The sequence below is a fragment of the Brachyhypopomus gauderio genome, chromosome 4, assembly GCF_052324685.1.
Source record: "Brachyhypopomus gauderio isolate BG-103 chromosome 4, BGAUD_0.2, whole genome shotgun sequence".
Lineage (NCBI taxonomy): Eukaryota > Metazoa > Chordata > Actinopteri > Gymnotiformes > Hypopomidae > Brachyhypopomus > Brachyhypopomus gauderio.
Window position 1 is genome coordinate 18,020,445 of NC_135214.1, and position 25,475 is coordinate 18,045,919.

At 42.9% G+C, this 25,475-nt stretch overlaps 3 protein-coding genes across 4 annotated transcripts; 1 reads left to right on the forward strand and 2 right to left on the reverse strand.

Annotated features, from left to right (window-relative positions):
- Positions 1-4,772: 4,772 nt before the first annotated feature.
- On the reverse strand, positions 4,773-9,435 carry cirsr (corepressor of RBPJ and splicing regulator). The gene is made up of 10 exons (XM_077002815.1): positions 9,258-9,435; positions 8,845-8,939; positions 8,291-8,364; positions 8,171-8,184; positions 8,030-8,082; positions 7,879-7,927; positions 7,581-7,698; positions 6,524-6,630; positions 6,029-6,114; positions 4,773-5,735 (listed from the first exon to the last, which is right to left on the reverse strand). The coding sequence occupies exons 1-10, from the start codon at positions 9,327-9,329 to the stop codon at positions 4,937-4,939; spliced, it is 1,467 nt and encodes a 488-aa protein (XP_076858930.1). The 5' UTR covers positions 9,330-9,435; the 3' UTR covers positions 4,773-4,936.
- Positions 9,436-9,471: 36 nt separating this feature from the next.
- Positions 9,472-12,586, forward strand: scrn3 (secernin 3). Of its 2 annotated transcripts, none has more exons than XM_077002820.1 (8): positions 9,472-9,685; positions 9,786-9,993; positions 10,122-10,303; positions 10,471-10,670; positions 10,773-10,985; positions 11,266-11,428; positions 11,680-11,860; positions 12,132-12,586. In XM_077002820.1, exons 2-8 carry the CDS (start codon positions 9,838-9,840, stop codon positions 12,291-12,293), a joined length of 1,257 nt encoding a protein of 418 aa, XP_076858935.1. In that variant the 5' UTR covers positions 9,472-9,685; positions 9,786-9,837; the 3' UTR covers positions 12,294-12,586. The 2 variants fall into 2 exon arrangements, with proteins under 2 accessions (XP_076858935.1, XP_076858934.1); XM_077002819.1 differs by having other exon boundaries at positions 9,473-9,685; positions 9,810-9,993.
- On the reverse strand, positions 12,457-25,420 carry gpr155a (G protein-coupled receptor 155a). The gene is made up of 16 exons (XM_077002804.1): positions 24,849-25,420; positions 23,184-23,638; positions 22,408-22,807; positions 18,859-19,018; positions 18,342-18,497; positions 17,362-17,445; positions 17,072-17,192; positions 16,813-16,897; positions 16,438-16,528; positions 15,897-16,098; positions 15,651-15,746; positions 15,065-15,195; positions 14,562-14,657; positions 14,409-14,473; positions 14,185-14,322; positions 12,457-13,792 (listed from the first exon to the last, which is right to left on the reverse strand). The coding sequence occupies exons 2-16, from the start codon at positions 23,617-23,619 to the stop codon at positions 13,579-13,581; spliced, it is 2,475 nt and encodes an 824-aa protein (XP_076858919.1). The 5' UTR covers positions 23,620-23,638; positions 24,849-25,420; the 3' UTR covers positions 12,457-13,578.
- Between the last annotated feature and the right edge of the window lie 55 nt (positions 25,421-25,475).

Here is a 25,475-nt window from a genome sequence, read left to right on the forward strand (position 1 = left end):
GAGATCAAAGAGGTGCGCGCGGGACACACAACCAGGAGGTGCACCATCTCGCTGATCAAGGACTTAACGCCGTTGTCCTCTCGACTCCAGGGTCAAACTGTGTCCATCAATTCACCGTATCTTCTAAAAATTGCTTCCTTTTGACCGGAAGGCGTAAAACACTTAGATTATTAAAATGTTACGACTTTAATCGAACCCGACAAAATGTGTTTAAAAACAGGACTATAATCCACTGGTTTATCTAGACTTAGTTGACCCCTAGACTTTTTATTCGTGACTTTCAAGCAAATTCAACTGGTTTTCAATATTTAGAAGGTATAACTGGAGCCAGGCCTACGTTCATAGCGTAATTAAAGAAAATTTTTTATACGTCAGCGCCATCTCTGGGTTAATTGTAAAGCGTCTAAACACCGATGCAAAGAAAATGGGTTAGACTGCCAACGCAGACTAAATGAGCCAATCAAGAATGGAGTTTTTGGATACAATTTGTAGATAGAAATTTGAAAGAGTATTTGCGGATTGGATTTCATGTTTGTTCGATTCAAGCAGGCGAACAAAATTATTTTGAATGATTGGCCAAATAACACAATAATAGTTACAGCAAGTCTAGACAAAGCTTTTTTCTGGACAAACAGACGGCACCAGTCTAGGCCACCATCCGTAAATCCCAGATCACTGGTTATGGTATCCCTGCCCTAGAACAAGCGGCACCTGACCCGACTCTTTCAAGCCTCGTTCATTTAACGGAGTGTCTATTTGCACCCGGGTACAAGTAGCATTTGCCACACAGCGAGGCTATTTTCACCCCTTAATTTAAAAAAAAGAAAGCGAACCCATCTGCGCATGTCTACCAATGAATGCGCGGGAGCGAAAAGGCGCAAATTCAAAGGAACCGAAACGGAGACAGTAGGAAACGGTAAGCAGAATTTGGTTAATAGTTATGTATAAAGGTCCATCACTCAATTTAACTTTACATTTTAAGATATATATTTAAGAAATAGTGTGAGAATTATTATCCAACGAACACTGATATATTTTTGAGCTAATAGGAGCATAATAGTGGCGAACGTAAAGTGTTACCGGGTGGGGGGTGTAAAATGGACACAGCGAGAAAAAAAAGACAGATTTCAAGTGTGCAGAAACAGTCTAAATGGTCGTTTGAACTAACCTAGTGAAAACCGGGACATTAAATGATTTTTATTTTTTGCCGGGACCGAATATTAAAAAGAAGGAAAACCGGGACAGCGACGTGAAAACCGGGACAAACCGGGACAGGTGGCAACACTAACTGGCGCTACAGAGCTTGGAGGCGGACACAAACGCTGAGGAGAGCGAGATTTATTAAGAGGAATGATCATGATCAAAGTCGTTCAAACATAGGGTGACCATATTTTTGTTTGGGAAAACCAGGACACGGGGGGGGGGGGGGGGGGGGGGGTGGCGAACGTAATTTGTCGAGCGGGGTGGGGTGGGGTGGCGAACGTAATTTGTCGGGGGAGGGGGGGATTCCGTGTCATACTGCGCCGTGCTCAGGGTCCTAGTGCCTGTATAATTAATGGCCCGATTAACGTAATTTAAAAGCCAGGACATTTCCACTGTTTTAAAAAATATCCCGGGACAGGACGTGAAATACGGACATGTCCCGGGAAATACGGACGTTTGGTCACCCTATTCAAACAGGCAGGGGTCATAACGAGCGAGCCATCCAGGTTTGACAAATAAACAGGCATGACGATACTAAGAATTAAACTAAGACACCGAACGAACACTTTAAACCAAACACGGGGTAAACGCATACAAACTAGAAAATCAGGCTACAGAAAACACAGACGACTGAGCAACGAAATGAGTAGAACTCAGAGACCAGGAAGCGTAGAACACTGAACAAAGAGCATGAATAACAAGAGCACAACACGACCAAAGAGCATGAATAACAAGAGCACAAACTAACCAAATAGAACAAAACAACCAATAACCGATAAGTGAAACACTGGGACTATAAATACACAGAACTAACCTAGACACACACAGAACTAAACTGGACACACAGGTGAAGACACTGATGACACGGGCGTGTCAGACGAGGGGAAACCATGGAGACAGACACGCAGGGAACAACACAGACACGAGGACAGGAACCCGAAGTGACAGAGAGGGGGGCGTAGCCCTACGTGACAGTCGCATTGCTATCTTAGAAAAACAATTTTGTCCAGTCTATTTTTTGAGTTTTTTTTTTTATTATATAGTTTTGTGTAAAATTATATAATTTTGTCTTTTTGTTCTCTATTTTTGTGTTGTTTCAGTACACACAAAGGACATGAATGTGTATAACAAAAGATGTACAGTCCTTTTGAATTAAGGTTTTTGCATGACAGAGTCAATATGCCAGACTTATAATGTAATGACTATTTTATATAAGCTAATATTTGTGTTTTCTCCCAAGAAGGAAGAAAAGCTAAAGAACATTTGTGAAGGATACTCCTTCGACAGTTGTGAGGAATTCCAGAGAGCACTGAGATTATGGAGTGAAGAGGGCTACCATCAAATGCACAAAATTAAAATTTATTTAAACATGATGTAAATAATAAAAACCCCAATTTATTTCTTTAAAAAATGTACAAACCATCCAGAAAAAATGAATTAAAAAGTCAAATCTGTCTTCTGCATTCTGTGAAATTAAATAAAATTAAAGAGGCTGATAATGTACTGGCAGGAAGAATATTTGTATACATCATACTGTAACGCTGGCGACTGGGTGAAGGACGAGACACAGAATCCTGTTCGCTACAGACGTTACTTTATTTGTCTTTACACATATAGCGCAGACAGTGCACGTTTAACACTCATATAGAGACACGTGGACTCAAACGACGAACACAAGACACTGCGCGAACGCACATTAAATAGACAAACTACATAAACCCCACGTGATGACGAGACGAGCCACAGGTAAAACGAATTATCACAGGACGCAACCACACCCACGGAGATCCACTGACGCAGACGACGTAAACACGCCCAAAGGGAGGGGTCGGGGACCATAACGTGACACATACAATGTGGTGTACATATCAGGGTGCTACAGACAGATATTAACTTGTGTTACATTTTGTTTTAACATTATTTATCACTGGCAGTGTATATTACATGTAGTATTTACCATGTGATTACTGCCATTAGCGGTAAGCGACTTAGGATAATTAAATTGCTATTTAAATTCTAAGCATGGTAAAGAAAAAGACTCACAAGTGAAAAACAAAATTCAAACAGGTCTACCCCAAAACCCCAAATAAAAGTATCTTCACTTCTTGTAAAATAATTTGTAAGTAAAATGGAACACAAAAGAATAGTACTAATCTTTGATAAATCAAAATGTTGGGTGCAAATAGTACACACTGCTACGTATAGCCGGGTGCAAATAGCACACACTGCTGCATATACCCGGGTGCAAATAGCACACACTGCTATGTACACCCGGGTGCAAATAGCACACACTGCTGCATATACCCGGGTGCAAATAGCACACACTGCTATGTACACCCGGGTGCAAATAGCACACACTGCTGCATATACTCGGGTGCAAATAACACATACTGCTGCATATACCCGGGTGCAAATAGCATCTGCCTTTTAATTCCGTGACATGGAAGTAGGCTAATGAGAAAACTGAAAGCACCAATATTTCAGCAGGGGACATAAAAGACTCTGAATGAATGATCATAGTGAATCAATCATTTCCATCAATTCTGTTGCAAAGTGTATGTTTCAGGTTTAAATTTTAAGCACAAGTATTTTCTGTGCGGTCCAAAACAAACCAATTACTGCAGGTTATTCTGAAAGTAAACAGGTTATGCAACTTGTACAAAATCTAAGACAAAAACACAGAGCATGCAGACGTATTTAGCTTTCCGATAGTGAACGTTTTACTATTCTTATTATTCAAACGATTTCCATCCGATTTTTAATAAAATGAACGTTTTTTCCTTAGTTTCAGTTAATATCAGTCATTCTTTACGATAAAAAAAAATTCAAAGCTTCATTCTGAATGCTTAAGGTGATTTCCATGACATTTTGTTGGAAACTTTTGAAAAACTAATAAGATATACTTTATAACTATCTACATCTATACATAATACGTAATAAGATCCAATATGCTAAGCAAGTCAGTACATAAATAAAACTCCTCTGTATTGTACTTATGTAACACACACTCTCCACAGCAGGCTGCATTTAATCTGTGGACTTGAAAATTGAGGGGCGGAAGGAGTCAGTGAATCATACGTTTAGGAAACTGACATTTTCCCAATAAAACGAACTGCATAATACTGTAATAGTTTGGCTTTCTGCAATTGGGAAAGGCATGAGGTATTATTCAGAAATCTGCAAAGCTAAACTTCACGAGTGAGAATGACGTATTATGCACCATTTTAATTGTTTTGTCGGTGCTTTTTGGAAAGCGGTGTGGCGCCCTCTTCTGGAAGAACTCCTTAAAAAGTACAACAGGAAAAGCTCATGACAATGTCAGTTTTCAGCCATCCAGGTCACTGAACTGTCTAGCCGGCAGCCAAGGAGACCGGAATAATATTGAAACCGTTTTGTGAGTGGTCACTCTGAAGAGGTATCAGTCCAACTGAGTGACGAAACCTCTTCCAGATTTTAGTGGTCCTACTACTACTACTTTTCCTCTTCAGAAAAATTTTCTCGCATACCAATCCATCTTTGTAGAATACCCCATGCATATAAAGCAGAAAATGAAAAGTATTACCAAGAGATTAAGGATGAAAAATTTATGTGGTCATTACAGTACAGCCATAATAATTGACACTACATTCATCATTAAAAATACTAAAGAACAACCACAACCACCACCACCACCTGTTAACTGTACAAGCAGGAGAGTGCTACTCGACACCCATGTTTTCCCTCAGCTCCTCTCTCACCTCCTCCTGCTGTCTCTGCTCCGACTCGAGTGCCTTTCCTTCCCGTCCCTTGCTCTCTCCCTGCTCCTGCTCCTCCTCTCCCTCCCTCTCTCCCGACTTCTCTCCTTCCTGCCTCCACCCCTCTCAAAGCTGAGGCTCCTCTCCTTCCTCCTGCGATCGCTCCCTCGTTCCCGGCTTGCACTCCTTCCTCCGCCACCACACTCCTCCTCTTGCTCCCTCTCTCCTGGCCCATTTACACGCTTCTCCCTCTGCACCCTCCCCGTCTCCCTCCCTCCGCTCCCGTCTCGTTCCCCTCTCGCCTCCTCGTGTCCCTCTTTACCCGTCCCCCGTCCCTCCTCTCCCCCGCAAGGGCTTCGTCTCCTCTCGATGCCCCGATCCCCCCGGGCTCTCTGTCTGGAGCTGTGGGGCGACCTCTGACCTTTCTCTGAACTCCTGTCGCGTTCACCTGTGCGTGTGTGTGTGTGTTTACTGGCCCCGCGTTGCCTGGGGTCGGCGCTGTGAGAGCGGCTTCTGCGGCGAGGCTCTTTGTTCTTGCCTCTGTCTCGCCCCTCTGTCTCACTAGCCGAGCTGCTCTCACTGGACGATGACCTCCTTCTCTTCTTCTTCTTCTTCTTCTTCTCTTTCTTCGCTCTGGACCGTTCATGCTCAGATTCAGACTCGGAGCTGCTGCTGCTGGATGAAGAGCTGCTGCTGGAGGAATCTGCACTCGTCCTCCTCTTCTGTTTACCTTTCTTCTTCTTCTCCTTTTTACTCTTCTTCTTTTTCCCCTTTTTCTTTTCCAGGCGGTCAAGTTTCCTTTAGAAGAGTAAAGTAACGATAACAGTTTAGTCGGTCCAGGTAAAATTCAAAGATGTGAATGCACAATCACTCATTCATTTGAAATCTGAGATTGAACTTGTCGGTTATTTTCAACAGGAATACTCGTCTTTGTGATGCTACGCCTACACATGATGCTACACAAACAACTGGAATTGAAATTCATTCTATATGAACTGAATGAGTAAAACAAAATACGAAAAGAAATAATAAAACAGTTCCTGAACTAATTTGTTTCCACAAAGATTTACATTATTAAATATATACACTACCTAAGAAGCTTCTGTTTCTGCTTGGTGGTTAAAGATTTAAGGAACTCAACTTCAGGATCCTCCTCTTCCTCACTGGCTACAAAGTCCTGTAGTACAGACATATTACATCATCACACCACTGCCAACGAAGGGCAGACTCACATGCACATAAATACCCATATACTGAAATACAGCCACAGATACAGTAAATGATTATACATCCCATGTCAGAGCTGGCGGGAGCATGAGTGAGACAACACGGGTGAGATGCGGAAGCGTTAGAGTTGCTCCTGTGCCTGCCAGCGATCGCAGCCGTTCATCTCATAAACCCTCTCGACTAAACTTACACCACCATTGGAACCACTGTGCGCTGCCTCGTCTGATAATTGGCCGTTTTGCCGCAATCACACTCCGCTTGCTCAGGGCTGGGCACGGATATCACTGGTCTTACATGAGCCTGAGGGGGTTGCGGGGTGTGCGCGGGGTAGGTAGGTGGGGGGGTTGCCTGCAGATTACCTGTGCTGGATCACAAACAGTGGCGTTCCTGCCAAGGACACATTTCTTCAGCGCAAACCCACTGTTCCGCATCTCTGCCATTAACTCGGAGGGGTGCATGGACGGGCCTGGGGGCACAAAACACAGGCTCACAGTCCCACTGATGCGTCCGCACCCGCCCAGGGGGGAGCGAGCGCGGCGCGGCTTTGTTAACCGAACGGGACACCAAATCAACTCACTCGTCCCCTGACTGGGCAAATCACACAGTATTATTCTGCCAAAGCTGCGGTTAGAGCGAATCAGAATACACAATAATTGCATTTCTCCGACGGCGCAGGAGGAGGGAGAATCTCCGAACTGCAGAGCTGGACCCATGAGCGGTAAACACATTACTACACTGCTACACACCATGATTACACCCCTCAACACACACACAACTCCTGCTTCCTTCCCCGAGAGAGGTCGCAGTAGGCCATGAAACACTGGCAAAGAACACGAAAGCTACATCATTCTATTTAAATATATCACTGCCATCTCTTCAGTAAAGGTTTAAAAAATAAATATGCATGTAACTGACAAAATTTTCCAGTTGTCACACTGCCATAGGGTATTTCATGTCCTTATATTGCATCTATGATATAACATTAATCTAAAAGTATAGTTTGTTCAAATTCAATAAAATGCAATAAAAGTGACAAAGCCAGAATACTAAAGAATCTGTTTAGCAAAAGATCAATAGTAAAATCAAGTAAGCAAAAGCATTTACTCATTAGCAAATTCCGAGATGACAACACTGCCCCCTCCAGGGCCAGAGAGGGTTAGCACAAAAGAATATCCATAAAATTATTTATGACTTTTAGATAAAAAATATTTGCCAACATCACATACAGCAGTGTATAACTTATGCATAAATAGCACAGAATACACCATGGCACAAGGTTCTACTATAACTAATAAACAATCCACATCATATTAAAGCAATATAAACCTAATTCAATCGAGTATCATAATGCTCAATTTCTTCTAGAACTGGCCCTACTCAAAGCTGCAGGATGAAGAGCGGAGGGAGAAGTCATACCTGCTTCCTCGTTCGCCATAGAGCTGGCATTGATTCCCGACAGGCCAAAGAGAGGACATTCCCTGTCTGTGTTCACGTGACCCCACTTATGACATTTGATACAGCGCACGTTCCGCACCTACAACACACAGCCAAGAAATGTCAATATGAACACACACACACACACACACACACACACACACACACACACACACACACACACACACACACACACACACACACACACACACACACACACACACACACACACACACACACACACACACACACACACACACACACACACACACACACCTACCTGGATCCCAAATGGCTGATCTCTGATATTCATGTCATCCTTTGCATATCTGAAGAAAACAGGAGCACAAACAGAGTGAAACACAAAGCCTGAGGAAGGCCTTGCTCCTTTAAACATGTACAGCACTATTACCTTCTATGGCAGAACTTACTTCTCACGAGGAGCAACCTTCTGCCACTCAAACTTATAGTCAGATTCACCTTCCTGTAAGGACCAAATTAAGTATATGAAAAAAACCTCCTTAAAGTACAAAGATACTTGAAAATAAATAAACAAATGAATGAATTAATACCTCTTTGGTCTCCTCTTCACAAGATAAGTAAAAAAAAAAGAAGAAAAAGCAGGCAGTTATTAACAAAGCTTCATGAAATACTGTGGCTTCTCACCCAAAACTTACACACATTACAATTACCTTTGGATGCACCAGGAGGAGCTTCATACATGAAATTAAGACCATTTTTCACTCGATCATCCCCCATCAGCAGCCTAAAATACACATTGAGCTGAAGTGATCTCATCAAAGAATACAAGCCATAGGAGATGCCACTTACCAGCTATATATGCAGACAATGACAATTAATGAAATGCATTGCAGTACCAGGACTATAAAATGTTTAGTAATGCTCAAGCACAAGTAACCTTTAGTTCTAAGCACTCGATACAAGATCAGGAACATTGTCCTTGGATTTCTAATTCTACATTAGTTCATACATTCTCGTACATCTTTCAACATCCAGATTAAGACTAAGCCTAGACTCAAAAGAATCTCCTAAATTACATTCTCATTGACAGGACAATTTACACCAACACTCTGCTTAATGAATTCTGGAAAATCAGCCTTGAAGGTCTTACTGAAAGCTGACCACGCCAAATGAGGGCAGTCCTTACACTAGATATGTGATATCTGGTATAATCTTATTGCACAGAATCATAAGGTTTTAGACTGCGAGGGTCCGTAGTTCTCACCTGTTGTTGTAGGTGTCCTGCTCTTTTAGGTAGGCCTGCATAAGATCCTCCTGCTTTTTCTTCTCGAACGTTAATTTCTGCTCGGCTATCCATACCTAGGAAACACATGCCCGATAGTGCGATATTACCAGTCGGACTAACAAGCTTGTGTTCCAGCGCGATGTCCTATTACATATCTAGTTATTTACATAATGAGCTAGCCAGTTTCCCTGGGGTAGCCACCTAGCTAAATAAACACCAGAGGGGGGATAAAACAATCCTGAATATGACATTAGTGAAGCAGCCAGGACGTCTATGGTCTCTAACTAGAAACTACGTGGTTTGTTTGGTAGTGCGTCATCTCAGCTAACCTAACTAGCTAATACGTGTAGCGGTTAGCTTTCACCTCTACGTTTGCACCGAACGTTACCTACCTTTTTAATATTAGACTTTGACGCTGGGTGAAAATCTTTCTTACACATAAAATTGGCAAACGACTTCCCCATGACTGAAGACCGACGGCTGAAGCGCTAACGAGAAGCTACTGGCGTTAGCTAGCTAACCGAGTTCATTAGTGTCGCACCCAAACACAACATGTACTTCCGGGTCGTGTTGGTACAACCTTTCACCTTTAGCCAGTCAAACATTCTCGTAGATCTGTAAACACAAGGAAAAAGATCTTACTACGTTACTACGAAAATCGAATTGATACATTGCTGGATTAAAAAAAAAGTTTACTTGGCGTTTTTTTTGTCCCAAGAAATAAAAGAGAAAGAAGATTTAGTGGTAATAACTATCCCAAGAGAATTGCAGTCGCCACCTTTTACGCAGTAGGTGATTCGTGCACTGCCGAGGCTCCCATGTGAGTTTGGTTTCTATTTGATAGAACCGTCTGGTCTCAAACTGCATAGCTTATTTGTTTATGTTTGGGGAAAATATCAATTAAAATGTATAATTTCTAGCTAACGTATCTTTATCTAAGTTAGCCTGGAGTCATTTGGACCCTTGAGCAGGATGCATCCCTCCTCCTGCGACACGTTCGTGGCGTTGCCTCCATCTACAGAGGGACCACGAATCATCTTCGGCAAGAACTCAGACAGACCCTGCGATGAAGTGCAAGAGGTTGTCTTCTTCCCTGCCAAGGACTACAGTCCAGGACAAAAAGTAGAGGTATCTCACCTCATTTATATAGGTTAGCTATACAGTTCTCTTCACAAAAGGTGGCAGTTGCCAGGATGAGGGTATCCAGGTGTCCATGAAGTAAAGTTTGTGTCTCTGTTGTTGATTTGTCTGCACAGTGCACATACATAGAGATAGAGCAGGCAGCCCACACCCATGCTGTGGTGTTGAGTCGGCCAGCTTGGCTCTGGGGAGCCGAAATGGGTGCCAACGAGCACCAAGTGTGTATAGGAAACGAGGCTGTGTGGGGGAGAGAGAGCGTCAACGACGAGGAGGCCCTGCTGGGCATGGACCTAGTCAGGTGATCCAACCGTCCTGGTCTGAAACAGCACTGAAGTTATGAAATAACCTACACCAAGGGCATTAGAATGGAAAAGAAAAAATCCACCCATCATTCTTTTAGATAACTACATTTTTCTGTGTATTGAACGTAATTGTCACGCTGCGGTTTGTCGGGTCTGATTTCAGACTGGGTCTGGAGAGAGCAGACAGCGCTGAGAAGGCAGTGGACGTGATAGTGGAGCTCCTGGATAAATATGGGCAGGGGGGTAACTGCATGGAGGACGAATGCACATTTACCTACCATAACAGCTTCCTCATATGCGACCGCACTGAGGCCTGGGTGCTGGAGACCGCTGGCAAATATTGGGCCACAGAGAGAGTGGAGGGTATACAACCAGACTGAACCTTTTATAATGTTTCTGCACACCTTAACCAAAACCCAGAGCCAACTGACATGAATACTCTCTCGGAATTTGTTCCCACTTGAGGTGGACATCGGAATATTTCCAACCAGTATTCCATCACCACCAAGATCGATAAGGAGCACCCAGGGATGCGGGATTACGCACGTGAGCAGGGCTGGTGGGATGGCCAGGTGGACTTCAGCTTTGCAGAGGTGTTCTCCTTCCGTGCCAAAGGTCAGATCGAGGCTTCCGGGAGCCGCTACTGCGAAGGACGCAGGCTGTTGGAGAAGAGCAAAGGTGCAGTAAAACGGAAACAAATACATAAACCCCCTGTCTGAATCTATAGAGTACACCAGAACTCTGAGGCTCAACTGCATGTGAGCTTCAGCCTTGGACAGAAACTCACTAACTGCATTTACATGTCATCTAGTTATTAAACAGGTTGCTAAAATGGCAGGTACAAAGACACTCATCTATATATTATACTATTACAATATAATATTATACTATATATTATATATCTATATATTATACTATTATACTATATTATACTGTTATATTGCTGCCATGCTTAAAGGCCGCATCAGTGCCGAGACCATGATGGACATTCTGCGAGATAAAGAAAGTGGCATTAACATGGAGGGAATGTTCATGACAACCGGAAGCATGGTGTCTGTGATCCCGAAGGACTCGTCCCTGCCTGCTGTCCACTTCTTCACTGCAACACCCGACCCAGACAGGTACGTTTGAGCTGCTGGAACACCATTACCAAAAGCTCAGAGTAATATTCAAACCAGCATGAAATATACCCAACCACGTAAATGCACTTGAAACCTACGTTAGAATTACAAACAGGAGTGGATCTCTGAGTCCTAATTGGGCTCTTATTTTATGATTTAATTACATGGCTCAATATGTGGGTACTTATATTAATCTTAGCACCATACCCTTCTGAAACAGCTGGAACCCGCATTGTGTCTTTCCTCTTTAGATCTGTGTTCAAGCCTTTTATCTTTGTGGCTGACATAAAGCAGTTGAAGGACACATGCTCTCCATGTTTTGGGGAAGAAGACCCAGTAAAGAAGAAGCCTCGCTTTCAGAGCAAACCCAACCGTAAACATCCTCTGTTTGTGAAGCACGAGGTGGTGGCTGCCATAATAGACAGCACAAGGGTGAGTTGCAGAAAGAACATAACTGCTAATTAATCTTGCACAATGCATCCATACAACTTATTTTGATTATGGATTGTATTTTTGGGTCTCTTGAGTTTTCTAGGTTATCTGCGTTGTGCTTGCATACCATAATCATTCATCAGTAACTTTATTAGAAACATTTTGCAAAATGGCCCATCTTCTTGCACAGCTTTGAGCATGTCAGTGTTCTTATCGTGTTGAGAATGTTGTGCTCAAAATACTATCCTGGCCTTCCCCCCTTTGTTTTTAGGAGAGAGGACAGAGGATTGTGCAGAAAATGAGAGAACTAGAGAAACAGAAGTTGGAGGACATGGAGAAGTATCTGACTACAGGTGTAGAGGACTCCACAGTGCTGGTGCATCTCTTCTCAGACACCGTTGAGGAAGAGGTCAAGATTTACAACAAAGCCTGAATCAGCCAGAGAGATTTGGAGAAATTCAGTGATATTTGGAATGATTATTGATGTGAAATATTACTAATCCCACATAGTGGGCATTTGCGATTTGCACAGTTCACTTAAATAATATAGCAATGTGGGTGTATGTAGTAAGTGACAAAAAAAAAGTCAAATGCCATTTGCACTTAGAAGTATTGTTTATTCACCAACAAGGTCCCTAAAGTAAACAATGCCATGACCTGTATAACCTGTGAAAAAAAGTGCATGACCTCCGTAAACAGATCAATAAAACACAGTGCCAAAAACAATCTTATACATTTCTCATGAAGTATTTCAACATGAGGAGCAGTTGCTACAGTGTCAAGACTACCTGGTCTCCTGATATACTGACATCACTCCTACAGGTGGCTGGCATTTATAGCATTAATTCTAATCAAAACACAGTTCAACACAGCTTTGGCTTTAAGGAGAAATAACTGTTACAGGGTACTACAGAGAAGTAAATTAGGCAGCATTTCTTGTTATTGTATGTTCTGTCTTTTACAAACCTTTCTGGAAGGCCTCAAATGTATTTTTTATATTACTGTCCAATGGAATTTGCATTCTATAGAGTGTATCTCTATTTAGATATTTTAAACACTTATTCTATACATAATGAAACAAATTAAAGGACAAATAATGAAATATTTTGGTTATAGCAAAGGTTCATTGTTTGGTCCAAGGGCAAATACGAACCTGAAAGTAATAAAACAGTATCACCTTATTAACGGAGGACATCTGTTTGTGGTGCAATTAATAAAATATAAAGCATTGTCAAAAGGTACACTTGGTTATGAAGGCATATGAAGGTTGTGTGCATATCCGTGTCTGTGTTAGTCCAGTAGTTGTGCGTTCTGTTGTATGACTGGCAAGATTCATGCTGGACAATCCTGCATAGTGAGAGCCTACTTCATACCAGAAGCACGTTTAGCCAAAACATTTTGCTGGCATTATTCTTGCATGGCTTACAGTGGGCATGCGTCGTTTTGTATGTGTTAAGCTCTGACCTCAAGTTGCCACTTGTATCCCTGTGCACAGCCGAATTCCACAAGCAGCACACCATTTAGCAGCACATGGTTTAGCTCATCATCCCTTTTATCATCATCATGTACCCAAAGGGTCAAGACCTTTACACCCATCCGTTCAACACCACTTCAAACGACTCTCAAGGCATTAAAAGCACTAAAAACTAAATGGTGTACTCTGGTTTTTGGCTTGAAATTAGAACATGAACTAGCTTTGTTTTTTTGCAGGCATGGCTTTAATGCTTAGCCACATTTTCTTTCGCAAAACGGTAGTGCAGGTTGTCGTCCTGGAAACCGTAGTCATGAGTGATGTGGTGGATGACTCCGCCCTCCAGCAAGCGAGAGCCATACAACAGCGCCTCCCCCTGATCGCTAGCCAGTCCAACAGTCTGCAGCCATAGCACCATTTCACTGCCAAGAAATGTTTCCGTCACTCTCTGTCCCCCACACCTGCAATGCAGAGCAAGAAACAGCCACCGTTGAGCACAGAAAGACTACACAGGTGGAGGCTGGAGAGGAAGTGGTGATAATTAGAATATGTAGATACAGAACAAGACTGCCAGGTGACGGAAATGAGATTATAAAATAAGGAAGTGTACCCCAGACACAAGAGTACAGAGTACACTCCAGAATGTACTCCTGAAAAAGGGGGCAAACCCAATGTTAAACTGAGTGACTTAAAAGCAAATCATTGGTCATAAAATGGATAAGATCAACAGCAACTTTTTAAGGAACTTTAAAATGATTTTAGGGAATCGAGTAAAAGATAATAATATTGTGATTACATTACCAAAATATGTTTGTTCAGTAAGGTGGAGATATCGAAAGTAAGGTACATTTACCTGTTTTTTTGGACAATGTCCTGGACACACTTTTCTTTATGATATTTGAGAAACTGACTGCAGGTCAGTTTGATCTCTTCAGACACATCAGCAGGGCCAGCTGGATCCTGACCTTGGGCCTGCCTCAGGTTGGCCAACCTACACATATCAAACACACCACAACATAACTCACCAATGCAAAGACTGCATAAATAATACACTTTAACCACCGTGAATGAACTTACCTCTTTTTAAATGGCAAAATTATTAAATGTTTGTCTAGGCCAAAAATGCCAAAGGATATGAAACCCTATGGGGGGGAAAACATTGATCAGATACAGCAGAAACTCTATGGACACCTAAGGTGCAGCTACAGGACTGAGAACCTGCATCCCTACCTGTCCGAAGTTGAGCACAGCACAGAAGAACTGTAGCTCTACATACAGCCTTCCTGGAACTACACTGAAGATCCACCACAGACAGCTAGAGAGATTCTAGCACACACAAACAGAACGTGGGTCAAGAGAGTGAGTGTGAGTCACGTTTCTGAGATAAGAGTGAGATAAGAGTGTGACCCAGCCTAGCGTCAGGCGGGGCAGAGGGGACATCAGTAGTTGCCAAAGCCAACAAGTGGAAGTGTTAACACTGCACTGGGAGATAAGGCTGCTTTAATCCAGCCTGAGGAGACAGTCCGACCGAAAGGGCCCTAGATCAGGATCATTATGCATTCAGTAATGAATAAAAAGGTCCGTATTCTGTACTATGCCTCACAAAGTAGATTCATTGAAGCAGCGCTCCAGTGTCAGTGAAACTGTGACTCAGTTGCCATTATACAGTTCCAGAGTTGCCGCCCGCGAGCGCCCAGAGGAGGTGCACCAGAGGAGGTGCACCAGGTACTCACAGCGAGGAGGCTGATGGCGAGCAGAAGGCAGAGCAGCACGTGTCTGGCCGTCTGTCTGTCTGCAGTCTGCAGCTTCTCCTCTTCCTCGGCCAGCGGACAGCGAGAGGCGTCGCAGTAGTTACCGCACGGGCCTGCCAACACAGTCAGGTGTGCAGGGTAAGAGCTTCCTGATATGGGCACGACATTCAAAGAGACCTTTATTAAGTAGAGATCGTTTTTACCAGCACATGTGATGTAACCTGTAAGCTGCTGACTATGATAATAGAGAGTGTCTGAACATTGTCACACCAGGCTCCATAGGAGTGCTTAATGCCTGAGTGGATCTTTTGGGGAATCATTTTTACACCTATAGGATCAGCTGATGTCTCAAGCAGTGTATGAAGACTGTAACATAACAGCACAGTGACACAGAGCGAATTCTGTTGCTGAGGACATGTACATGTATGGGGGGGGGGGGGGGTGTATAGACTCAAAATATTCTTATCTACAAAAAGTGGCACTGAGTAAGACTGGGAAGTGCCTGAGAAAACAGTAATCTGCTCCTCTATGAATTAGGTAATAGGTTAATATAAGATTGATGGCGTACCCAGCCATGCAGATGTTGTATCCTGCACATTATCACCAATAGCCGTATCAGACAAGGTCTGAACACATGCACCGTTACAGTCACACTGCTGACATTCTGAAACAGAAACACACACACACACACACACACACACACAAGTACTGTAATAAATCTGTTATTGTAACAAAGGCCTCCACGTTCAATCCCACATTTGAAATCCGATGTAGATTCAGATCAGAGGGCGCGGGCAGTGTTGTGGTGGAATACCTCTGCTGACTCCGACCTCTGTGGAGATCTGCTCAACAGCGCTCAGGGCCGGGACGTTGCGGTCAGCCCTCGGGTCTTCCTCTGTGCCGTACACGGCTGCCTGCCCCAGGACCTGGTAGTCGTGGGTGCCTCTGCTGAGCAGCATGAGTGAGATGCCTGCTAGAGCTATCCCTGCAGACAGCACCACCGCTGTGCAGACTATCTGCTCGCAGACCGACGGAGACACAGACAAACGTTTGTGAGAGCTGGTCTTAGATTTCTCTCGACACCCAGCGATTTCAAGTGTTTGAAATTGCTGTCACACGACAGTCTCTGTTCCTAGATGCTGTAGTCCACTTTCTCTAGGTTTGAGGATTTAGGTCATGGTTCATTTATGCCCTAAACAGGCACGTATGACGACACCACCTTGCGTGACAGCACTGAGCTTTGACTTCAGGTTCACAGGTTCAGGGAAAGTCATACCGCTCTGCCTATGGGGAATCTTTCATCTCACACAGCATATGCTAAAATGGAAACATTCCAGTCATTCGGACTCCTGTACCTGTGATGTGCCGTAAAAGAAGGCGGAGTCGATGGTGTCCGGGCCCTTCTTTCCCACTATGAGCAGGATGCTCAGTGCAACCCCAGGGACCCTGTGAGTGGGACAGACACATGCTCACATGCAACTATTCTTTTCCCTGTGTGTCTGCAAAGTGTGAGGAGAACAAGCTTGTAAAACGTTTTATCCAGCTGCAGCTCAAATTCCAGCATTTTCAGCAACAAGGGCTACTGTACTGCACTGTGTTACTGATGTCTATCTAACGGACATACGTAGATGTTCACGGGGAAACATTGCGATATGCGAGAACATCATGCGGTGGTGTATTATACATTTATTTATGGCTTATTGCAGCTCTAAATTTGAAAAGTAACTTACCCCCAACCAGCGATCATCAGCAGACCAGGCTGAACATTCAGCTCTTCGTTCCTCCTCAGCAGGAACATGGACAGCGCTATCAGGCCTGACAAAACAGCAGTGAGACATTCAAACATCTACTACAGCTAACAGAAGGACAGGTGTAGAACTTTGAGCAAGTTGTCATATTGACCAAGACAATTCACAACTCACAGTTCATGGCCATAGTGTTGTTGTTGTCATTTTCATGAAATGAGCATCCACATGGTTAAGGTTTTACCTGGCCATATGTACGTGCTGTAGAGGGAGCCATAGAGCAGAGTAAAGGTCAACACCTGGCCTGTGAAGTTGTCTTTAAACACCACAAAGTTCCAGGTGATCATCCCTACACAAACACCCAACTGAACAAACGGAGAACAGAATACTTATTACTTACGCATCATACAAGTACAATGAAGCCCGTTTTTCTGGAGTAGGCCTACCACAAACTTGTGTGAAAACCACCCAGGAATAGCAGGCCAACAGTGTGTGTAAATCAGTGTGTATCACGCACGTCTTTCATTGCCTCACCTGTGCCACAAACAAATTCACTGTAAACATATGAGGAAGTCTGCGGACTTTTCGACTCATTACACTGACGACCACGCACCATACCTGAAACATGAACACACACAGTTAGTCTTTCACAGACGTCAAAATAAACGTCTGTATTTGGTTCTGGAAGACACAAAACGAGGTTGCTCTTCAAAAACTGCTCTGCACCTGGAGAGGACTAGATAAACCCAACCACTGCCACACGTGCAGGTATTTCAGGTTCTCCTGTTCTTGCTGCAATCATTGCTTCCTGTGCAAACATGCAAAGCAAGTTGCATATTCACACTGTGGTGCGATGGCCTTGGTCGTAGAGAAATGTAACAAAAACACCAAGATAAAAACCCAGCTGAGTCACCGTGGTCTAAACCATTTGGGTGGAGGATGAGGATTTATTCATGTATTTACCGTTGACTTTTTTCTGTCTGTTGGCTGTGTGGTCAGCTGAGGACCCCAGAGACAGCAGAAAGAGGAAGTGTTTGTGCCCTGAAGCAGAACACAGCATTCACTGCCCTCAAACTAGAAACACTGTGCTGCATCATGAGCTTTCTAGCATGTTGGTCTTGGTTTTGTGCTCGAGATTCACTGAAACTTTCCACTCACTTCAGTCTAAGATGTGTTTAATTATCATTCTTTTTCACTTTGTTGCCCAAAGTCACAAAATTTTATTTGAAATGTTCTGGTAATTTGACATTAATCTGCAGCACAACATTTAAAATGCAATGTGTTTAGTGCCTGTTATTTCTGCTCCTGTAATTATGTTAATCCTATAACATTAGCCTGGGTTAGAGCAGTCAGAAACCGCATGAGCTGTTTTAAAAGGAAGCTGTTTCAGACATTACAGCAAAACTTTAAAAAGGAACAGTACAAAAAAAGAAAGAAGTAAAAAGAAAAGAAGAAAAGAGAATGGAGAACAGAAAGGGAACGATGGGGCCCTGTGTGGATAAAGGTCTGCTCACCAATGCAATCAGACTGATGACAGCGATGTTAAGGCTAACATTGTGTAGCGCAGACGCTATCCGTTTTGGATCCATCCCAGAGATGGTCAGCAGCCAGGAGGAGACGTACATGATGGGAGCGGAGAGGAAGGTGCTGATGACCATTCCTGAGGTCACCTGGAGAATGGGGTCAGGCACAAATTGTGAGGTGACCACACAATGTCAACACTGACACTCAGCTGGCTATCATGCTGTGTGTGAGGGGGGGGGGGGGGGGGAAGGCCTGTAACTTGTTTGCATTGTTCAAGCTTGAATTACTGTTGACCAAGCTCAGAGATAACGCAATGTAAAGTCAGACTATGCTAAGTCTCTTTCCCTTCCAGACATTTACACACTGCTGCTGAAGTCATTCCATTGTGCAGCTTTAGCATAAACACCAGCTCTGGCCAGATATATGGGAAAAGTCATGGCTAAAGTCTGAGCTGAACCAGGTCACCACACAAGACTCATGCACAAGCACATACACACAAGTACTTACCACCTGAAGCTCCATGCTGTAGTGAGCAGCATATATAGCCACACTGGGGGCAGTGGGGAAGAGTCCGTACAGAAAGGCATAGTTAGACAGACTGCTGTGGTTTAGGTTCCCGCGGTCCAATACCTCCACCATACCTCTACAAAACAGCGGCATCACCAGTCTGAGGGCAACACACATGCACGCACAATCACACATACACACACAAGCAAAACCACAGCAAAACCACAGTCCTAAAGGGAAAAGATGGACCTTTGGCATTTTTACTTTTAATTGTGTTCCTGGGTCTGATTGTAGATTCTCAGTCTTGATTTCCTACACTCCAATACTTTTATCTATAAACTAAAGTCCCTGAAATCACTATTTTTATTTATGCTGGTCATGTGACATACTGATTTGAATTCCCCTGTATAGCACTGGGAAACACACAGACGTGGCCAAGCTGGGTTACCAAGTTACCAAGAAAATTATCCTCTGCGCAGAGGAATAAGGCAATACTCTGGAGAAGGTCCAAACTCGCTTGATGTAGTCATGAGAATGACCAAGAATGGTGTATGCAGATATACACTATATTGCCAAACGTATTCACTCACTTTCCTTGACTCACATATGAGCTTAAGTGACATCCCATTCCTAATCCATAGGTTTCAATTAGTGGTGGGACTTTAACGCGTTAATTTCGATTAATTAATTACAGGAAAATTAACGCACTAAAAATATTAACGCAGTTTAACGCATGATACACTTTTGCACCGTGGAATGTTCCTCCGTGCACGAGTTCCAGACATACAGATTATATGGAAGCGCAATAAGATCATCAATCATGATGGAGATGACTGAAGAGGCTACGCCAGATGGAAGTACAAACAAAAATAGTGTTATTTGCACTTTATGTAGGAAGGAGTTCGCTTATCACAGGAGCACTTCCACCCTTCGTTACTACCTCAACGCAAAACATGTTGGTGCTAATGCGCAGGTCAGTAATGATCACTTAGCTGCTAAATGTATTCCTAGTACGATATGGTGAACAAACGTCCGTATTTCCCGGGACATGTCCGTATTTCACATCCTGTCCCGGGCGTCGCGGGTTTTTTTTAAGTGAGGAAATGTCCTGGGGTGAGTTTCCCAAAACGCTCTTAGCGCTAAGTACTTCGTAACCTCGTTCTTACGTAAGAGGTTAAGAAGTACTTAGCGCTAAGAACGCTTTGGGAAACTCACCCCTGGTTTTTAAATTACCTTCATTGGACCATTAAGACTGGATTAAACTTTCGCGAGTGACCGTAGCGCGCGACTCCGCACGCGTTTATACGTGACGCGTCATATTATTTGCAGTGTTGTTCGCTCTCTGTGGTCGAAGATAAAGGCTTACAAGAAGCGCTGCACATTGCGTCAACTGATGCAAGTTACGAACTGCCGTCCAGAAAGACAAAGTCGAAGAAAATCCAGCAGCTGTATGATGAGGAAAGGGAAGTAAAACAGGTTATTGTGAAGACTGACTGGGGATCACTGGACCTCTGTTAGCAACAAGAATCATCTTGGTGTGACAGCTAGATGATGAAGATCCAGTCATTTGCTTTGAGCATGCAGAAGACCACTTCTAGGCACTATGGAGATCCCTGTGGCAGAGGCCTGGGAAATTAAAGAAAAATATACCATCTAAAATGGTATTAAAAAACATCTTCTGATTTACTTCAATTCTTCCAATATCCTGAGCAAAACTTCCAAAATTAAACAACATTTTTGGTCAGAATTTCCAGTGTTCTAAACTGTTTTCTGTACTCATCTATTGGTCTATGTAGTAGACTGGTGGAAAAATAAACAAGATGTTGAAGTTTATGATTATGTTCATTGATTCATTCATCATTCAAACTTAAATTAATATTTCTCATGTTAAATACTGAAATGTGATTAAAATGCGATTAATTTCGATTGATTAATTAATTACAAAGCTTCCGATTAATTTTTTTTTATCGCATCCCACCCCTAGTTTCAATATGACGTTGGTCCACCCTTTGCAGCTAGAACAGCTTAAACTCTTCTGGAAATTCTGTCCACAAGGTTTAGGAGTGTGTTTATGGGGATTTTTGACCATTCTTCTGGAAGCGTATTTGTGAGGTCACATAATGATGTCAGACAAGATGGCCTGGCTCTCAGTCTCCGCTCCAATTCATCCCAAAGGTGTTCTATTGGATTGAGGTCAGGACTCTGTGCAGACCAGTCAAGTTCATACCTTAATCCCCCCTCCACCAAACTTTACAATTGTCACAATGCACTCTCAAGTAGCGGTCACCTGGCAACCGCCAAACCCAGACTCGTCCATCAGACTGCCAGATGGAGAAGCGTGATTAGTCACTCCAGAGAACGTGCCTCCACTGCTCTAGAGTCCAGTGGAGGCGTGCTTTACACCACTGCATCTGATGCTTTGCATTGCACTTGGTGATATATGGCTTGGATGCAGCTACTCGACCATAGAAACACATTCCATGAAGCTCTCTGCACACTGTTCTTGAGCTAATCTGAAGGCCACATGAAGTTTGGATGTCTGTAGTGACTGACTCTGCAGAAAGTTGGCGATCTCTTCGTTCTATTCGCTTCAGCATCTTCTGACCCCGTTCTGTTAGTTTACGTGACCTACCACTTCGTGTCTGAGTTGCTGTCGTTCCCAAACACTTCCATTTTCTTATAATACAGCTGACAGTTGACTGTGGAATATTTAGGAGCAAGGACTGGATTTGACTAGATTTGTTGCACAGGTTCCACCCTGGAATTCACTGAGCTCCTGAGAGCGACCCATTTTTTCACAAATGTTCGTAAAAACAGTCTGCATGACTAGGTGCTTAATTTTATACACCTGTGGCCATGGAAGTGATTGGAATACCTGATTCCAATAATTTGGTTGCTGTGAGCGAATTCTTTTGGCAATATAGTGTATCTGGTTAGCTATCAAAGCGCAGATTCACAGATTCAAAAAACCACTAATACATGAAAAGAACAAGAATGCAGAGAAATAATGAGAACCAATTATCTACAGGATTAGTAAACTTGTATTTAACTGTGCTCTAACTGCAAATTTAGTAAATGAACAATACAAGAAAGCCAGCAGAACCAGGAAGAAAACAGGAAGTTCACACCTTCTAACTGTGAAGAGAATAAGTGAGGTGGTGTCAATACACATAAATAAAGCTAGCAAACCAGCTGACTGTGATTCTGAAAAGAAAAATTTAGAACACTCATATATTTACAAAGTTAAAGAAATGTGTTGTTTACCTCATCTTTAAAATGTTGAAATTCAAAATACTCCTTAGCTCAATCAAAACAAAATGAACCTTTCATTTTTTAAAAAAGAGAAAATCCTAGAAAATTCCTCTTTGCCTCATAATGGAAAACAAAGAAGAGGAAAGATGAAAAAGAGGAAGGGATGGTATGTGCCAATTTATGTCCAAAAGCACAAGCTAGCAGCTGGCTGTTCAGTGTTATTTCTGGTGGATAGCAAGCATTTAGGTTGCTGCCCTAAAACCCTTCATCCATGCCCTGTTCTTTGGACATACTCACAGTTTGGCAGTAATGAGCAATATCAGAGCCACCACGGTGGATCTGGTCAGCCTCCTCAGCTGACCCACCATGGTCACGCCCAGGTAGAACAGAGCCGCTCCTCCAAACGAGTTGGCCAAGCCGTCCACAAACCCCTCCATGAACGGTGGGATCTGCTGGCCCAGCAGGAAGTGTGCGGCGATCCCGACAACCACCATGAAGACGATGGGGTTCCGCAGGACCTGCAGGAACACCACCCAGACCACACGCAGCTTACTCTGCTGCCGCCCTGGATCAGACCGCCACTTCTGGACCTCACAGAACGCAAAGCCAATCGGATTCAGCAGGATCAAGGAGATCGGGGCCACCAAGTAGATGTATTGCAGGTATTCTGGATGGGTGTTTCTGTACAAAGCTTCAACTATAAAAGAGACACAACACTCAGCTGAAGGGAATCATAAATAATGCTTAACTGAATTTTTTTAATTTATTATGCTGAATAATATATATTACCATTTAAATGGAAGGCTTACAAAAAGAGCATTCACATTGCTAATCTGGTTTTTCGCTGGATTAATTCCAATCTAAAGAATTAGAAGCCTTGGATCAAATAAGCAAGCCAAATGGATTAACCAGTTATACACAGTACAGACATGGTGCAAGCACTGCCACCTGTGTCAACACTAGGCTCGTGAACAACAGTACACATGAAATGTCGCACACCTGGACAAAGGGCATCTTGGTCACTTAAAAAAATTATGCATTTGAAGAAAGAAAAAAAAATACACCTTACTTACCTATAGGGTATCCCAGTGCAAAGTCATTACTTTGAGTTGCAAATATGGAGAAAAGCCCAGCTTTAGAGAATCGGGTCTCCTTACTTGCCACTAACAATGTCAGTACACATACGATTAAGAAAACAGCGAGTTTGGCTACCAGGATGCTCCAAAGGAATGGCCAGATGACATTCCCGAAGTCTAACTGCACCATGTTCTTAAACAGCAGAGCAGGCAGGGCAAACTTTGACACAAAGTTCCCCAAGCCTTTCGCTTGTGTGGACGTGACGACATTGGTGCGGCCAGCTGCGTACCCACACAAGATGATGCCAAAACACTCGAGGAGAGCAGGGAAAAGCTCATCAATGGACATGGCAGGAGGGGCAGCGATTGTGAGCTCTTCGTTATGTGTGTAGTTGGACATGGAGATGTCCACAGCCGAGAAAGATCTCTCCATCCTGTAGTGGGTCTCGAGCCTTAAGAGATGGATGCTGAGTTTTAGTTTCAGTCAGTTTAAAAACAGAGTGAATTTGTACTCACTTGTATGTAGTTATGAAATCTATAACTGGAACCATTTTGCAGTGAATTCACATTTGACAGAGCATTTTGTGAAGTTAGAACAGAAATGCCACTGACTGCTTAAATTGGTTACTTATTCAGTAGCTGAAGCTAGTTCCCTTTTCATAAAGGATGTTTATGGGGCATATTTGCTGTTACATTGCAAATGTAAAGAGTGCCTATTTTTAGTCTGGTTCTTGGTGATTTTACCTATACCTTACAACTGAGACCATGGTAGCGATAATTAACTAATCGGCAATTAGCGATAATTTCTTCTTCAGAAGAAATAACTGATCAGGTTTATGAGTTTTAATGGCCACAGGTCTGACAAATCATAATTTCTCAATAGGAAAGAAGTGTGAGGAGAATCTGATTTTAGCCTGGCCCACGGTAATATCATGCCTCACAAATGGCACCATATTACACTGAATATAGCACAATGGCTAAATTAATACGATTACATTTTAAACACATTTTTAGGGCTTTAATTACCCTGTTGCCAGTTAGTTGTAAAATGACCGAGGTCCAGTTCAAAACTAGGCTTTTCTTACAGGACGGTAGCTCGTTTATCATTTGTCTGACCCAGGGTCAATAAAGCCAAAATTGGTGTGGAATTTCAGCTTTATATTAAATGGTCATTGTGCTGTATAGCTGGGCCATATGCATTTGATGTGTGAAATGATCTTGGGACACTATATATCTTATATTTACAATAAAAAGTATAAGATGAAATAAAGAAAAGGGGAAAATATAAAAGTGCGCAGCGAGTATGCGACGTGAACACTCCCTTCACGAAGAAGGAACCACGAAAAGCGGTGCTGCGAATAAGTAGCTAACCGGCTAGCTAACTTCAACGTAAAGCAGTGTCCTTCAATGTCGAATAAGGCCAACCAGCTGACTAGTTAACTTTTCTTTTAACTAGTTAACTAGCAAGATCGACAATATAATAATTTGGAAGAAGGTGGTCAAGTTCTGCAGGGACTCAGATTTCAAATCTATCAGTATGTCAGGCGCGTAACCGACTTCAGTGACCGTTACTGTAGAACAACCATAACGACTTTTTCAGAGTCTCGCGCTCTTAAACATTTGAACCTGAAACGGACTTTTCTCCTAATTTAAATGTCTTACCTTACTGAAGCCGCGGGGTTTAGTTGCGCTAACACGAAACGACACGGTAGCTCCACATGTCAACCACACGAAAACAAAGCATTCCTACGCGTATTTTAAGTCCGTTTGTCCTGTTTGAGTGAAAGAGAGGGGACGACATCCCCACTGTGGAGTTATATGACAGATTCACCTGTTATTTGGTTGTTTATGTGAAACTACCATTTTAATTCCTCAACCGCTACAAACACGGAACACGCCCTCATCTCATCTGATAGACCTATCAGCGTGCCTAAGTCATTCGACAGAATCTTCATTCTACCAATCACAGACAGTGGTAGGCGGTCATAAGTAAATTTGCGCATGGTCATTTTTTTGACGGGGTGCTTGAATAAAAGTCTTCATGTGTAATATAATTTTAATAATTCTATTAGAGTTTATTTTTTTCCGTACGTTTGTCGTCTGTCAGTTTGTAGAATTCTTTGCATTAGCGCATAAACAGAAGTGAGGCAACAAGTGCATTTGAACTTAATATTTATCTTACAATTCTCTGAAATGTCATAATGAGACAAATCCTGGTTTAATCTCCCTGGACACTATAAAGAACACAAGGTAGGTACAGATCCCTACGTCAATTATTCAGGTTTTCCT

What these genes read in the sequence shown, in the direction of transcription:
- scrn3 (XM_077002820.1), top strand. Translation starts at nt 9,838, where the DNA reads ATGCATCCCTCCTCCTGCGACACGTTCGTGGCGTTGCCTCCATCTACA. An exon ending in GCTGTTGGAGAAGAGCAAAG is followed by an intron (nt 10,986 to 11,265) that starts GTGCAGTAAAAC and finishes CCATGCTTAAAG; the next exon opens with GCCGCATCAGTGCCGAGACC. An exon ending in CCATAATAGACAGCACAAGG is followed by an intron (nt 11,861 to 12,131) that starts GTGAGTTGCAGA and finishes CTTTGTTTTTAG; the next exon opens with GAGAGAGGACAGAGGATTGT.
- cirsr (XM_077002815.1), bottom strand. Translation starts at nt 9,329, where the DNA reads ATGGGGAAGTCGTTTGCCAATTTTATGTGTAAGAAAGATTTTCACCCA. An exon ending in CTGTTTGTGATCCAGCACAG is followed by an intron (nt 6,115 to 6,523) that starts GTAATCTGCAGG and finishes TCTGTACTACAG; the next exon opens with GACTTTGTAGCCAGTGAGGA. An exon ending in CAGAAACAGAAGCTTCTTAG is followed by an intron (nt 5,736 to 6,028) that starts GTAGTGTATATA and finishes ACTCTTCTAAAG; the next exon opens with GAAACTTGACCGCCTGGAAA.
- gpr155a (XM_077002804.1), bottom strand. Translation starts at nt 23,619, where the DNA reads ATGGAGAGATCTTTCTCGGCTGTGGACATCTCCATGTCCAACTACACA. An exon ending in TACAACATCTGCATGGCTGG is followed by an intron (nt 15,196 to 15,650) that starts GTACGCCATCAA and finishes CTGTGTTGGCAG; the next exon opens with GCCCGTGCGGTAACTACTGC. An exon ending in CTGTGCTCAACTTCGGACAG is followed by an intron (nt 14,474 to 14,561) that starts GTAGGGATGCAG and finishes TCCCCCCCATAG; the next exon opens with GGTTTCATATCCTTTGGCAT.